Source organism: Theropithecus gelada, chromosome 5 (genome assembly GCF_003255815.1).
Source record: "Theropithecus gelada isolate Dixy chromosome 5, Tgel_1.0, whole genome shotgun sequence".
Taxonomy (NCBI): Eukaryota; Metazoa; Chordata; class Mammalia; order Primates; family Cercopithecidae; genus Theropithecus; species Theropithecus gelada.
Genome location: NC_037672.1, coordinates 180,218,702 through 180,235,542, shown reverse-complemented (window position 1 = coordinate 180,235,542; position 16,841 = coordinate 180,218,702). Strand labels below are relative to the sequence as shown.

The 16,841-nt window shown below is 42.0% G+C and overlaps 1 protein-coding gene across 1 annotated transcript in view; it reads right to left on the bottom strand.

Annotated features, from left to right (window-relative positions):
• WWC2 (WW and C2 domain containing 2) overlaps positions 1-16,841 on the bottom strand; it is a 228,885-nt gene that overhangs the window by 20,476 nt on the left and 191,568 nt on the right. The window contains exons 19-21 of the mRNA XM_025385999.1: positions 15,630-15,794; positions 13,963-14,055; positions 10,387-10,629 (exon numbers count right to left, since the gene is read on the bottom strand). Coding sequence (XP_025241784.1) covers positions 10,387-10,629; positions 13,963-14,055; positions 15,630-15,794 — 501 coding nt within the window. The remainder of the gene's footprint in view (positions 1-10,386; positions 10,630-13,962; positions 14,056-15,629; positions 15,795-16,841) is intronic.

Below are 16,841 nucleotides of genomic sequence, written 5' to 3'. Positions count from 1 at the left end.
GAAGTGAGGAGGAAGCAGGTGAGGGAAGTCAATGGTTATCATGAGTTTCTGTGGCTATAATGAAAGGCACACAATGGAAAGTTTGTATTTTCACAAAACTGGTTTTTGCAAATTTCAGTGGTGAGAAAGGTACACAACTCAAACAGTTTATATCCACAGAGTTGGTAAAAATAACGATAAAAACCCTCTGCACTAGGGAGAATCAAATCATTTTGAAAGCAGGATAAATGCACCTTGTTTTGTGAGCTTTTTTCACTGTTGCTTGATGTGAAACTGCCAGTAGTAGAAGGAAGCAAAACTGGAGGGGCAGCGGGCTTGGCATCCGCTACGGGTTGAATGTTTGTCTCTCCAAAACTCATGCTGAAATTCAATTGCCATTGTAACGGTATTGAAAGGTGGCACCTTTGAGAGGTGAGCAGGCCTGAGGGCTCTGCCCTCATGTGTGGGTTTAATGCCCCAATCAAAGGGCTTTTTTGGGAGTGGGATCTCTCTCCTGCCTCCTGCCCTCCACCATGGGATACCACAGCAAGAAGGCCCTTGCCAGCTGCAGCCTCTGGATCTTGGACTTTCCAGCCTCCCGAACTGTGAGAAATAAATTTATGTTCTTTATAAATTACCCAGTCTGTGGCATTTTGTTATAACAGCACAAAATGGACTAAGACAGCATAGTTTCTTCCAGTGTGATAAAAAATCCGCTCTGCATAACCTGTGTAAGACTGCACTCTAAGTATCCTGATACGAAAAAGCTTCCAGGAATCACATTTCACCTGGGACTTCAGAATTATCAAAGTGCTGCATGTACCCTCAAGGTTTAGTTCCCTTAGGCCATGCAGACTTCAATTTCCACAAATCTCTCTGAATCCCTATTTATACTGAAAGCACATTAGACTTGATTTCAAATAGATCACAAAATTCTGTAACTAGAAGGGATCTTGGTGGCTATCCACTTCAATCCTCTTAATTCATATGTAAGTATATAAAATCCTATTAGTGCATGGGAAAAACATAAGCCACAGGTATGCATATTTTTATAAGGCTGGTTTGTTTTCATTTACCTATTTTTTGTTGGGAAGAAGAAAGGAGTTGTAAAGGAAAGCAACGGGGAAGGGTAATGAGAAAGCAAAGCCACAACAGCATCCAAGAAGATCTGACTCTGACGCCACAAGCACTCATTGGTCTCCTGGCCTTGCTGTTACAGTCTCTTTTCACCTGGACCCTAAACAGGGACCTCAGGTATATACCAATGGCTCTTTCCCTGGGTAACATCAGGCTAGCTAAAGAGTTTTGGCCCTATCATGTGTATAAAAAGACAGCATTTTGTATATGAGGCTCAACTCCTCTGACAAAGGAGTTTTATACTGAACTGTTAATGGCATCCCCAAGATGTTCACAGTAGTGATCTAGAAAAACAACAGCAATGGCATGGAGAAAGCTGAATACAAATTATTAAGACTGTCAGCTTTTACTAGCCCTTAATTTTTTAGATGTATCTTCACATTTTGTGAAGCTGAAATTTTCTTGACAAGAACTAGAAAACACATTCTCATTCACATTCTCATTCTGAATAAGAGACCTCTAACATGCCAGCTCAAATCCTCTTGACCTTTCCCAATGTCCTTGCAGTCATCAACTCTCTGAGGGGTCTGGTGGACTTCAGGAAGGTACAACTAGTGTCTCCCCTTATGTCCTTTCTCTGGCCCCTGCCATGGCTTTTCTGTTGAAGCCAACGTGTGCCATGAGATTGTCTGGCAGTCATATGTACACATGGGTAGAACGATTCTTCCTCATTTCTCCTCTGAGGGATGACTGTGAGATGTGGTTAGCATGGCCTGTGGGTGCTGGTCCCAAGGGAGCAAGCAGGCAGCACACTAGCGGCCATCTCCTCCGTTGTCTCTCTTCAGCTCCCCGGGCTGCACCCTCTTGGTGAAGCAATAGAACAGAAGTGTTTATCCCAGGCCGGGCGCGATGGCTCACACCTATAATCCCAGCACTTTGGGAGGCCAAGGTGGGCAGATCACCTGAGGTGAGGAGTTCAAGACCAGCCTGGCCAACATAGTGAAACTCCATCTTTACTAAAAATACAAAATTAGCTGGGAGTGGTGGTGCGCACCTGTAGTCCCAGCTACTTGGGAGGCTGACGTGGAAAAATTGCTTGAACCCGGGAGGTGGAGGTTGCAGTGAGCTGAGATTGTGCCACTGCACTTCACCCCGGATGACAAGAGTGAACCTCCAAGTCAAAAAAAAAGTGTTTATCTCAGGCTCTACCATGATCATAAGAGAAAGATCCTTGGGATCTTCTTTTCCCTCATTTATCCTGGTATGCAAACTAATTTTAAAACCAACTAAGTGCTGGTTCATCAGATAATAAAGATCAGAAATCCTCTAGGCTAGCTATGGTGGCTCATACCTGCAATCCCAACACTTTGGGAGGCCAAGGAGGGAGGCTTGCTTGAGCCCAGGAGTTCGAGACCAGCCTGGGCAATACAGTGAAACCTGGTTTCTACAAAAAAAACAAAACACACAAAAAATTAGCTGAGTGTGGTGATGTGTGCCTGTAGTCCCAACCACTGAGGTGGAAGGACTGCTTGAACCTGGGAGGTCGAGGCTGCAGTGGGCTGTGGTCACACTACTGCACTCCAGCCTGGGTAACAGAGAGAGGACCTGTCTCAAAAAGACTCTTCTATTAAGAAATAATTCCCTTTTTTTTTTTTTTTTTTGAGACAGAGTCTTGCTCTGTCACCGAGGCTGGAGTGCAGTGGCGCAATCTCGGCTCACTGCAAGCTCCGCCTCCTGGGTTCATGCTATTCTCCTGCCTCAGCTTCCCGGGTAGCTGGGACTACAGGCGCCCGCCACCATGCTCGGCTAATTTTTTTGTGTTTTTAGTAGAGAGGGGGTTTCACCGTGTTAGCTAGGATGGTCTTGATCTCCTGATCCACCTGCCTTGGCCTCCCAAAGGGCTGGGATTACAGGCGTGAGCCTCCGCTCCCGGCCTTAAGAATAATTTCTAAGCAAAATCATCAATGCAACCTATGTAAGGATGATTCTAATCATCATCAGAAAGGTATTATGAGGCCAGAATTATGCACAGGTATCATTTAGTGATTAAACAACTGTAAATTAATATAAAATAAAGCACTATTTTACAAAGGAGAGTTCTAAAGTGTCATTCTTTTTCAGACAGTTTCCCACTGGAACAAGGCCTGCTTGTATCCTTCACTGGGCAAAACAAAGGAGATCCTGGCTCTCTCAAATGTTTGCACTCTTGATCCAAATTGAACAGTCCCATGATCTTCAGATTAATCCCGGCTGTTCTGAGCCCAGCGACCAGTTTTCACACCATCTAAGAGAGTACTGCCACGTGGGTGACAGAAGGCCTGTTTTGTGAGCAAAATACATCCAACGTGGCATTAATGTTACCTCTACTGGCAAGGCCAACTTCACCCGGCTTTGTACTCAAGTATGTTGGGTTGTGTTGACATGTTAAAGAATCAAAACCCTCACACAGCGATGGCAGCACCTTTATGAAGACACTGGCTCTGAGTCAGGCACAGGAAGGGACGGCACCCGTCAGGTATGTTAGCCAGCATCATTTTTAGGCGATGCCCTGCAATAGGAATAATTAAATGCTGACAATTAGGAGATGAAAGTGAAAAATACCACCCGTGTCACACACATGGTTGCACTGAATGAGAGAGATGACAGCTCCCAAAGAGGTCATTTACAAGGTAATTTAGTTCAACTTTATAATGTGTCTGAGAAGCATGCCTCACATTCCTATCATTATTTCTGTTACTGAGAACAGAATGATAGGTCGGTATGATAGGGACGAAAACAAACAGACAAGGGGTGTCAGGGATCTCGGCACCCCAGGAAGAATGAATTGGGCACTTTTCCCCTCGCACTGTCATTCTTTTCCTAGATCACGGCTGTGAACATCGTATGAGATAGTGGGAACAAAAACAGCAGAAAACTGTTTCAGAACAGTCTGTCAAAAGCGTTGAGGGTTGATTTCAAAACTGTGTTGTATATAAGGTCTGTAAGAGATACTGATTTGATCTGATAATATCCATAGACCCTCATATTCCTGAAACTTGGTCCCAGCGTCACCAAGGCACAATTGGACCAAGGGCTCCCTGAGGACAAGGCAGAGGCCCTCACATGGCCAAGCTACGCTAAGGCCACAAACAGTGTGCACCAGTCAGATTCTCATCACGTTTTCAGGCTGTATTGTTCTATTCACCAGTAAGCCCTAGGGTGAAATCCTCTATGCCAGTGGTGAGCAAGAGGCAAGCAAAACTCAAAGAGGGCTAAAATCACGGCTGGTCAACAAGATGAGCAGCTTGAATGAGGCAAAGGAGACTTCTGCCAAGGTTGGATGGAACATCTACTAAGGCACTGTAATACCAAAGAAGCAAAAGTAGCCTCACTGCTTCCCTGGGGAGTTGACACTCTAGGTCGAAGGCAGCATAGGAGTTGGAGAGGAAGGATTTGCATTAGGAGGTGTGTTTGTGCTTTTACAGAAAATATGTCTGCTCAAGTTTCCCAAGGAACTCCTTCTTAATTTTTTTTCCAGTTGGAAACAAACACACATTTTTGACTGGCTCATTAAGGGACAAATCATTAAAATGAACATGTGTGCCTCAAATATCAACTCTGACTTGACTGCCAATTTTCAGAAACTCTGAGCAATGTGTCTGCCCTGATGATTTCCTTGGGTTGTTGGGTTCCAGACTCCTTCTACTTTATATCTACTTTACTTAGAGCAAATGCAAAGATTTCTTTAGTGTAGAAGGAAAACAAAGGTCACCCTATCAGTCCCCAAACCTTGAATCATCCCTCAACAACAGTAAGAATCTTAGCAGAATTCTACAATGAAACACAATTAAAAAAAAAAAACCACTTAGGAAAATATATTTATGATACTTTTACTTTTAAAAGAAGGTCTTAATCTTCTTTTTCAATCAGTATTAGACTTATTTTTTGGATCTGCCAGAGTCTCTCTCACTTTATCTCATGAGAAAATGTCTGGCGCTGGGGACTGGGAAGGAGCCTCTGGCTCTAGCCATGGTCACTTATACTACTGCCACACTGTCTTTCCAGAGAACACTCTCGAAACTGCACGGTTCCCCTATTACTTATGTATCACACATCCGTGCTCCACACAGATACCATCCTCATCACACAGCAACGCTCCATACAGACGTGTCTGCTTCTGACCTCTGTATTCATGCCATGACCAATCTCTTAATTCCTCCACAAATTCCTGCTATTTTAGCAGTTTAATAAATTTGTAGGGCAAGTCCCTCTCCTTGTTATTCTTTTCCAAAATACCTTGGCTATTCTTTGACCTTCACTTTTTCATTAACTGCATCAGTATCCATGAAGAACCATGTGGGCATTCTGCTTGGAATTACATTGACTCTATGGTACATTTTAGGAAGAACTGGCCATCTCCACAGTGTTAATTCTTCCTCTATATCAGCAATTGGCAAACTACGGCCTGCCGCCTCTTTTTGTAAATAAAGTTTTATTGGAACGCAAATACATCATTTAATTACATTTTATCTATGGCAGAGCTGAATAGCGGCAACAGGGACCATATGGCCCAGAGAGCCTAGAATATTTAACATTGTTAATATTTAGTTATAATACAGTTACATTATATTGTAGTATAATTTGATATAATACGTAATATATGGTCATTTATAGGAAAAGCTTACTGCCCCCTGCTCTACATGGATGTAATAAATTTTCCATGAATTTGCTTTTACATTTCTTCTCAGTAGGTTTTGTAATTTTCTTTATACTGTACTGTTTATTTTTGTTAAGTTTATTTATTGATATTTGATATTCTTTGATACTGTTGTAATTATCTTAATTAAATGTTCTAGGTGTTTCTGGTTGGTGTAAAGAAATGCAACAGACTTTTGGATATCATTCTACCCACCCATCTTGCTAAACTCCTACTATTTGTAATAACTTACAAATTTTTAATGTATGCAATGTCACCTGTAGATAATGGCAGCTTTATTTCTTTCCAATCTTTTTACTTCTACTTTTTTTCTTGCCTTATGGCACTGTTTAGGAACTCCTAATACAATGTTGAACAGAAGGATAGTGAATGCCTTGTGTTTGATTTTAAAGAAAATGATTCTAATGTTTATCTATTTATGATCACATTTACTTTAAGTTATTCTTTATCAAGTTGAGGAAGTTCCTGTCTCTAACTTACCGGGATTTTTAAACATGAAGGAACACTGACTTTTCTTAATATTTTTCTGAATCTACTGAGTTGGCCAAATGATTTTTCTCCTTAATCTGTTAAAGTAATGAATTATATAAATAAATTTCCTAGCATTAAAAATATTCTTAGACATTTCAACAGGGTCAACATATTTTTTTAATTCATTGTTTTCCAGTATTAAAAAACCTGCCAGGCGCAGTGGCTTATGCCTGTAATCCCAGCACTTTGGGAAGCTGACGCGGGTGGATCACCTGAGGTCAGGAGTTTGAGACCAGCCTGGCCAACATGGCAAAATCCTGTCTCTATTAAAACTACAAAAATTAGCTTAGTGTGGTGGTGCGCACCTGTAGCCCCAGCTACTTGGGAAGCTGAGGCAGGAGAATCGCTTGAACCTGGGAGGCAGAGGTTGCAGTGAGCCAAGACCATGCCACTGCACTCCAGCCTCGGTAACAGAGCAAAACACCGCCTCAAAAAACCAAACCAAACCAAACCAAAGAAAACTTTTGTACAATTCAACATGGTCAACATGTATTATCTTTTTAATACAGTGTTAGATTCTATTTACTAACATTTTTTAGTCAGGATTCTGGCATCTACATTCATAAATGAAACTGGCCTGGCCTGTGATTTTCCTTTTGATAGTATCTTTGTCTAGTGTTGGCTTTAGGGATGTTGATTACATAAAATTAGTTGTGGAAGTGTTCCCTCTTTTTCGAGTGCCTAGAAGAGTCTGTATAAAATTGAGATAATTTCTTCTTTGAAAGTGTGGTGGAATCTGCTTATAAAGCATCCAGAACTTATATTTTCTTTGTGGATAGATTTTTAATCACTACTTCTACTTTTTTAAAAGAGTTATAGGATTTTCCAACCTTTTTATTCTTTTTTTTTTTTTTTTTTTTTTTTTGAGACAGAGTCTCGCGCTGTGTCACCCAGGCTGGAGTGCAGTGGCGCGATCTCGGCTCACTGCAAGCTCCGCCTCTCAGGTTCACGCCATTCTCCTGCCTCAGCCTCCGAGTAGCTGGGACTACAGGCGCCCGCCACCACGCCCGGCTAGTTTTTTGTATTTTTAGTAGAGACGGGGTTTCACCATGTTAGCCAGGATGGTCTCGATCTCCTGACCTCGTGATCCACCCGCCTCGGCCTCCCAAAGTGCTGGGATTACAGGCTTGAGCCACCGCGCCCGGCCAAACCTTTTTATTCTTTCCAAACATCCATTCTAGTATATTTTCCTAGACGTATGTCCAAATTGTAGGCATATACTTTTGATAGTATTCAATTATTTTTTCCTGTCACTCAGGCTAAAGTTCAGTGGGGTGATCACAGCTCACTTCAACCTCAAACCTCTGGTGATCCTCTTGCCTCAGTCACCAGAATAGCCAAGACTATATAGGTATGTGCCACCATGCTCAGCTAACTTAACTTTTTTTCCCCCCATGGGATCTTGTTATGTCACTCAGGCTGGTTTCAAACTCTTGGCCTCAAGCTGTCCTCCCACTCTGGTCTCCCAAAGCACTGGGAGTACATGTGTGTGTGTGTGTGTGTGTGTATGCATTTATTTTTTAATTTTTCATAACTGATTGATAGGGTATCACCCTATCATCTAGGCTGGAGTGCAGTGGTGCAATCACAACTCACTGCAGCCTCTACCTCCTGGGCTAAAGTGATCCTTCCACCTCAGCCTTCCAAGTAATTGGGACCAAGTAATTGGTGCATGCTACCATGCCTAGTGAATTTTTTTTTTTAACTTTTTTTGTAGAGGCAAGGTCTCCCTATATTGCCCAGGCTGGTCTCCAACTCCTGGGGTCAAGTGATTCTCCCACCTCAGCTGTAATTATTTTTTAAATCTCACAATTACCTGTAGTTCTGTCCCTCATTACTTTTATAATATTCTTTATTTGTATATTCTCTTCATTAATTTTGCCAGAGCTTTGTCTGTTTTTCCTTCTGTTTTTTGCTCTACTGAGCTTCTCTCTATATAATGGAGATTAGATACGTCAAGAAAAATGAAATACGGTAACAAGCAATTTATGGATGAACCTTTGCATGATGATATTAAGTAAAAAACTTAAGTCCCATAGTTTTAGTAATTATTGATACCTAGAGATTTAGAATTTCATATCATGACACACTAGAAATGAACAACCAACCAAAGACACAAAGTTCTGTTTGCATCTATGGTTGTAAAACTCCAATTCAGCTTTCGAAGGCTTTGACTCAAAAAAGTCAAAGACTGTGATGCTTCTCCATGACATTAAAGTAGGTCAAAGTCAACCAAGAGTCTGAAATTATTGCTAATGTTGAGTTAAAAACTCGAGAGTAAAAATGATGGTTACTGAGGTTACAAACATAAGCGCAGCTCATTTCTGCTTATAATTCAATCTTCTATTTCATAAGACTACCTTCCACATGCTGTGACTCTACTCTCCTGCAGGCTCCTGCCCACAGCCCTCCACTGTCTGGAGCCCATCTGGACCTTTATTAATGGACAGTCCTGGGCCTCTCACCCCTATGAAGCTCCACTTCCCACTTTAAAAGCCAGTTCAAGTGCCACCTCCTCCATGAAACCTCTCATGACCTCTCCAGGAAGCACTGCTCTCATGGACCTGGAGTGTCTGGCTCATCTCCTTTATGAAACCAGGGCAGTGTCTAATTATCCTGTATCCACTGCTGTGGCAAATGTAAGGCCTACCATTGAACTTCACATTAAGCAAACACTGAGGTCCTACTGAATGTGAAGGTTTCCTTCTATCAGGTGGGATAAGATACAGATATGAAATACGTTTTGTTGCTTAAAGTTTCTTTAAAGATTACTGGTGTCAGTTTGATTCTTGAAATTCATTCATTTAGTTTCTGAGTTCCATCTAGGATCAGTAGCTCCAGTCAGCTGAACGATTCAAACTTTCCTGATAGTACTATACACGACATGATCAAATAACAACTCTGGGTCAAAAATAGCAGTTTATATCATAGATAACATTTTCTGTTAGTTTCAGGAAGTGTCTAATCTATTTTATATTCCCATCCAAAGGGACTGAAAGAAAACGTTTTGGCATTTGTAATACTAGTATTTCAGCTATATGGAAAATTCTATTTGCTACTACATATGGATATGAATACACACTTTTAAACCAAAATATAAATTCTACTCTCGAGAAAGTCAATCAATTTCATATGTATGCAGATTCTTGAAAATTTCAGTAATATTTAGGTGTCAAAATAATGGAAATAGTTTCTTTAAAAACACTCTTGTGTTTTTTTTTGTTTTGTTTTTTTGAGACGGAGTCTCACTCTGTCGCCCAGGCTGAAGTGCAGTGGTGTGATCTCAGCTCACTGCACCCTCTGCCTCCCAGGTTTAAGAAATTCTCTGTCTCAGCCTCCCGAATAGCTGGGATTACAGGTGTGTGCCCACGCCCAGCTAATTTTTTTGTATTTTTAGTAGAGACTAGGTTTCAGCATCGTGGCCAGGATGGTCTTGAACTCCTAACCTCATGATCCACCCGCCTCAGCCTTCCAAAGTGCTGGGATTACAGGCGTGAGCCACTGCACCCGGCCAAAAATACTCTATTTTTTAATAAGTGATTTCATCTTCTTTTGGTATAGCTATTTGTAGGGTGAAAGGTAAGGGAGAATGTCAATAAACAAAGTGTAATTTTTCTTTAAGATAAGAATGAAAGTGAAAATTTAGTAGCATTAAAATTAGCAATGTATTTCACAATTGATGTGGTTAATGAACCTTAAAAAGACATCCATAGAAAATCCAAACAAAATGTCTCACTTATGCCAAAAGTTATACTGTATTTATTTGCCAAGTCTTACGTTGAGATTGAGAAAAATCTGGAGGAGAAATTATGACTACTTCCCACTTCCCCCTTGGCCACGCCCTCACTCTTACTGGCCACACCCATCCCCTGCTGCCACACCCACTTTCCCAGCTTCCTTGTTCCTTCAACATTTTCAGTTTGGGAAAAAAAAAGAAAAGGGCCTATAGCAGTGGGAAAAATGTGTTCCAAATGTGTTCCAAGCTGTAGTAAAACATCCAAAGACTTACGCGCAAAAAAGAAGCGTAAGTTGGGTACCTTCTAAGTGGCATGCTTTAAAAAAGATGTAAGCCCCTCCGAGATGACAGACCCTGAGCTGTGTACCTGCTTCTCCGCTTGCTTCAGAAGCTTCTGGAACCTCTCGTCCTCCAGCACGCCTGGTGGAAGGTCAGTCTCTCCCTGAGCTTTCAGTTCCTCCAGCTTCTGCCGCAAGTCCCTCAGTGCCTGCAGCTCATCATTGAGGCGGCTCTGCCGGGTCAGGGATGCCTGAAGGTCCAGTTCTAAGTCTAGAGATGTCCGTACTGGGCATTCTTGTGCTGTTCTTCTAAGGACTGACTGGCAAACCGTCTAGATAGTTAGAAAGAGAATGATGAACACCCTGGTTATACAGGCAGTGGTTACCCCGCTTTCCCTCCTTTCTGGTGCATGATGGATGGTGCTTCCTTGCGCCCTAGAAGCCAGGGCCTAAGGGGCAGGAGCAACTTGCTCTGGCCCATGGCAGGTGAGTTGCAGAGACGTGCCTTACTTCTGGCAGAAGCCTGTCAAGGCCAGTGTGAGAGGTGCACATTTCTGTCCCCTGCTGGAGGGAGAGCAAAGAACCACAGAGGGAGGCTCCATCAGCATGGGCCCTGGGTGACAGCAACATGGGGCAGGGCCTCCTGCCAACCTGCAGTGAACCAGTAGCTGGGCAAGAAATAAACCTTTATTGTTTTATACCGCAGAGATTTTTAAAGTTGTTACCATAGTACAGCCTGGATTACTTAGCCTGACCAATTGATTACATGAAGCCTGCCTCGTGTAATAAATAAATACATTGCAAGACACTTCTGTTTCCTCCATTTCAGGACATATAAATCTTATCATATCAATGACAGTCGGCCTGAATATAGCTGGACAATGTTGCTAGGTTTTGACTCTCTAATCAGAATGCTTAAATTGAGTTGCCTTCCTTGATTTCCTATTGTGTGCTACTTACTTTCACCACTGAATCACCATGGCTCTTCCCAGGGGCAATCTTAACCCATTCATCAAGCAATAATTATTGAACATACATGAATAAACGTCTGCTGGGGCTGTGCAGGCAAAGTACTAGGAAGAGAAGACACAATCTCTGCCCTTGAAGACTTCGACTGCAGAATGACATGAGACCTTAAGCGAGAGGAAGCTGTGAGTGAGCGCAGGAGTGCACAGGGAGTCAGGGAAGGGGATGGATCACTCAGGTTCAGGGCCCATTCACTTGAGGAAGAGATTTTAAACAAGGCTGGGTGAGAGGTGTGACTGTGCCAGCAGAGGGGAACAAGGAGGTATTTCTTGCCTAGATTACTGGCAGACAGAATGCAAAATAAGTGATTGCTAGTAAGAACTGTTACTATTTGATATGAGTGAGGAGGGACTCAAATTTGACAAGTACTTTAGTTTGAAGATCTGGAATAATGGTAGTGCTCATGCCAGATGGAAGGGAGGGGCCTGTCTGTCCCTATTCAGATTTCAGAGCCTTAGCCCAAGTCAGAATCACTCTTACTGTGTCCTCCTGTTCTTCCCCCACATCCAGTACATATTGCATGGTCTTGTGTAACATTCTTATTTTTAGGTTCCCTTTATTCAACCCCTACCCTCTCCTCTCTACAAATGCATTACTCAGTAAGAATCATCTAGACACACATCATCTTTGACTGTATTACTTACTGTTCAGAATCAGAAATCGTTCCTAGCTGTCATGCACACAGAGCCTAAGGACTCCATATACAAGAGTCTGCTGGTAAATGTTTAATAACTGGCTCTCTCTAGGAGAGAAGAAAGCACTGATTTGCAGGGTTTGCCAGTTTCTATGTGGCAAATACTCCTACCATCACCATTTTCAAGCTATGACTGTGATGTGTCACTGTCACTCCGATTTAACTGGCAAGAGACGAGCACAACTGACTCTTGTGAGCCAGCATGAGGAGGGTGCAGCACACCACTGCTGGTGGGTACCCCTCTAACCTCATCACTCACACACTTGGCGCTTTGCTCTTCTATTCAGGCGAACCTTTTACTCATCTTTGCAGATACTTTTGTCCTCATACACCTCTATACCTTGCTCATGCTGTAATTCTTAAAGCAGAATACCATTCCTCACTTGTTCCTATCAAACTGTATCTGTCTACTTTTAAAAACCATTTAAAACCATCTTCTACACATGCTTCAGGATTAACCTTTGTCTGTGTCAAGTAGTCCTGATAACTAAGTTTATCAGTAACCCAACCGTTTCTCAGCTCCTTGATTCATAAACACTTTTGGTTAATATTTATCTGAAGAGTGAAACTATCCCTGAGAGTATGTGCTGCTTAAGAAGGCAAGTGACTTAGAAAGGAGTTGAGAAGACTTTTCACACAAGATGATAAAAATTTGGGTGCTTTTAAAGCATAAAGTTTGGTAATCTCAAAAATCGACATCTCAGAATTTCCTGAAAATCATGACTGCTGAATAAACGCCAGCACATCTCATCTGCCTCTAGAAAAATGAAATATGCTTTTACGCCTTTCAAGTAACCAGGAAGTTAAACCAGGGGCACCCACTGCTGCCTGGCCAGGCATCTCTCACTCTGCACATGGTGGCATGAGACCAGAGTGGCCCTGGTGATGACAATGCTTCTAATTTATCTTCCCCGCCTTCACGCCTGATCCTCCTATCCACAGTGCCAAGGCTGTTAGCAGAACCTGACAATCCTCATGTCCTGTGTGTCCCTGCTCCAGAATCATTTTATGCCACCTACTCACAGCACCCAGTATCCATCACACCCCCACCCAGCCCCAAAGCTACCATTTTCTTCTTGAAATTTTATTCAAGTGTGGAGACCCCCCACCCCTGGCCAACTGAGTCTTTCTGACTCTCTCAATTAGATGGGCTCATTCCCTATCGTACCCGGCACAGCTGTGACAGTCCTGTGTGTGCTGCGTCCTCCTCTAGACCATGGACTCCTGAGGGTGCGAGCTCTTCGCCATCGACAGAGCTCAGCACATGTGGTGGTCTGTACTCACCAAACCACACATTTTAAGCCAAAATGATCACAGTAAACAAATATTTTCCTTTAGTATTTCAGCTGTTGGCAAGTAAACAGGCATTTCTGAACTACCTGAACAGTCCAACCTGTTAATTCACTTATTCTCTTAAACTTATCCTTAAAGCTCATGCAGAGACCCATGACCTCCAGGAAAATGCCACCTGAGCTGCCCACCCACATTAGTGTGAACTTTCTAAAGATACCTGTTTAAGCAAGTAACGAAAACTGTGTGTTCCTCCTTTACCAGCGTGTGTGTCCTTCAGAAAAGGTACCAGGTCTTACACCCCTTCCCACAATCGCTCAAGACCTGGACATGGTATGCAGCGTCATCAGAAATGTGTTCTACCATTGTCTGATACCCCTGCAGGCTCAGCAGGCCCCTTTTCCAGAGATACTGAAACTGCATTTCCAGTCTTAACCATCACAGGTTCCACACCAATGATGAATAAATGCCCTCACAACCCCCCATCTCCACAGCAGCCACGGCATCTGCGTCTCTGTGTATCCCAGTGGCTGCATTCAGTAGGCCAAGTGCATGGAGCACTGACATTCATTTCGTGGTTCTGGAGTTTGTGCTGCACAAGTCACAATTCTGGACTGGTCCAGGGACAGTGGGACGTGGCTGAGGGAATACATACCCTTTTGACCCTCAAACTGCGGCGTTCGGTGGAGTTTCTCACGAACAGTGATTTTTTAGCCAGGGTTGAACTGTCACTGTCACTCCGATTTAACTGGCAACAAAAGATTAAAAAAAAAAATCACTGCATATCAAACAGAGTGCAAGCAGAAGTTTGGGATTGAGACATTTACCAAGTAAAGCAGGTAGCGATAGTTAAGAGTTTATTTTTTTAAGACAATCCCCTCAAATAAGTTTTTCCTGTTCTGTTTCGCTAAATAACTTCATTTTGTTAAATTATTTATTTATGTATTTTTTTTTGAGACAGAGTCTCACTCTGTCACCCAGGCTGGAGTGCAGTGGCATGATCTCGGCTCACTGTAACCTCTGCCACCCAGGTTCACACAATTCTCCTGCCTCAGCCTCCCTAGTAACTGGGATTACAGGCACACGCCACCACGCCCAGCTAATTTTTGTATTTTTAGTAGGGATGGGGTTTCACCATGTTGGCCAGGCTGGTCTCGAACTTCTGACCTCAGGTGATTCGCTCCCCTCAGGCTCCCAAAGTGTTGGGATTACAGTCATGAGCCACCATGCCTGGAAATAATTTAAATAGCTGCCTTTTGGTAGTGGCTATCAAAAATCATATGTTTAAGCCACTTATATATTTTTTTAAATAAAATTATCCTTTGTATTTTTAGCTAATACATGATATTTGTTTCTTTAAAGAAAGGTCTGCACAAAGCACTGAGCTCAAGGTCAGAGTTGAGACAGTCTGTGCTATCTAGAATGCTCTCAGCCCAGATAGCCCATGCCCACTGTCTCCTCTGCTTCAAATCTTTACTGAAATGCAGCCTGCTCTGAATCCTGCGTATTACCCCCAACCCCCTGCACTACTGTTGTCCATAGCATTGATCCCCTTCCAAGATACTTCACAGCTTGTTCATCATATTTACTGCTTGTGGTCTGGCTCGATTCACAGGAACGTAAACTCTACAATGGCAGGGCTCTGAGTCTCTTGTTTCTAAATGAATCCCAAGTATCTAGGAAAGTGCTTAAAAGCAGGTGCTTAATAAAAACGTGTTGAACTGAATGAATAAATTTAGAATTTAAAAAGGGATTTCTAACCCAGTTTATAATATTATGTCTGTCTTACTAGATAAATCAGAAATACTTCTAGAAGTAGAATTTGGCAAAATGATAACAAATCTCATAATTTTCTTCACAGAACTATGGATGTGATCAGTGTTTATAAGCATTATTAAAAGAGGATTTTTGCTCTAAAATGCAATTCACAATTCTCAGTTCAACAAGACTAACATGGTTTGGCCACAAGATATAGAATAGAAATATACAGACCACATATATCTCAAAAAACCACTTTATGTTTCTAAATACAGACTGATGTCCAAATAACGTATGAATACTTGGCACTCCGATCCTTAAACTTTGCTTACTTGCCAAATAAATCACATTGCAACCAAGGAGACATTAAATTTGACAGCAAAACAAACAAACTGAAAAGGACCATAAGCATGTGATATTCTACATCTATTTTATAGCATTTCTAGCATTTGTAGTTGTCATGTGAAGACTCCCAGTGCACAGTCTTCTCCTTTGCAGGCCATTCCCTACCAGCAGGGAAGAAGCTGCAGTCCCAGAGCCTCGCCGCGAGCGCCGCCACCTTACCCTGCAGATGTACTGGCTCCGCTCTCCGGGAGAAAAGGTCTGTGAGCGCACTATCACGCTGCTCCTCACAAAAGGATGCTGTCTAGAGCTCAGGCTGCTGCGCTCTTTGGGGCGAACTGCCATATTGTCATTAGCGGCTTCATCAGTGTTTGTCTCTTTGTCAACCTATAAGAGAAGTTAACAGCTTGTCAGGAGCTGAAAGATGTGTAAACATTATGCTCCTTTCTTCTAAGAAAGAAAAAATATCTAATGTTACAACAGAGACTCATGGAGCACTACGGCCACTCCTAAGAGAAAGGCTTTGCATTACAGACTATAGTACTTCCAAAGTACTTCTGGGGAGAATTTCTCTTCAGTTTTCTACCAAGAGTGGCTTTCTGCTAAGTTCTCAGGAAGTTCTGCACAGCGGGCAGTGTGAGTTCTTGGGAAGTTCTGCACGGCAGGCACTGTGGTATCTGTCCAACAAGCACCATAAATAGAGGTGCTGCCTCCACAAGGTCGAACATTAGAATGAAGGTTTAGATTTAAAATGATTTTATAAAGAATCCTATTTGGGTATATATCATCATTAAACTTTATTCAACTTTCTGATTACACTTTTTCCAAATAAATGATAAAGATAATTAAATATAAGAAAATGAAATATACCACAAACTTGTAGGTTTAAATAGAATATGCAATTATACATGTATAAACATAACTGTTGTGAAGCTGAGTTGTATTTTTACTGGATCTTTAGAAATGTAACAAAAATAAAACTTAAGTAAAAATGGAAGTTTCTCAAAATACAAACTCAGTAGGCATAGGCAGATGTCTGTTTTTTATCTTATAGGTATAATTTGATTCCAAACCTGCCTCTTGATGAAAGTTTGCTCCTTTGAGAAAGGAAGTTCTTAGGGCATAATATTATTTTCTCAGGAATACAAAATTATAATTTTCTAAACTCTATTACTAATATCCCCAGTGTGTGGGCATCCTCAAAGCTTGAAAATATTTTCCCCATATGGGGCTGAGAGTCTCAATACATCTCTCACTTAACTAGCAAAGTTACCTGTTTAATAACTTGGCTAGCACTTGTGCCTAAACTAAGTCACCTGTCACCTTTCCAATCAGGGCATCGCCTAACCAAAATGAACTTTAAATGTTTACTTAATGTTTGAAATGGAAATAAAGCTTACTACATATACGGAACTTGACACAAGACACCCTGTT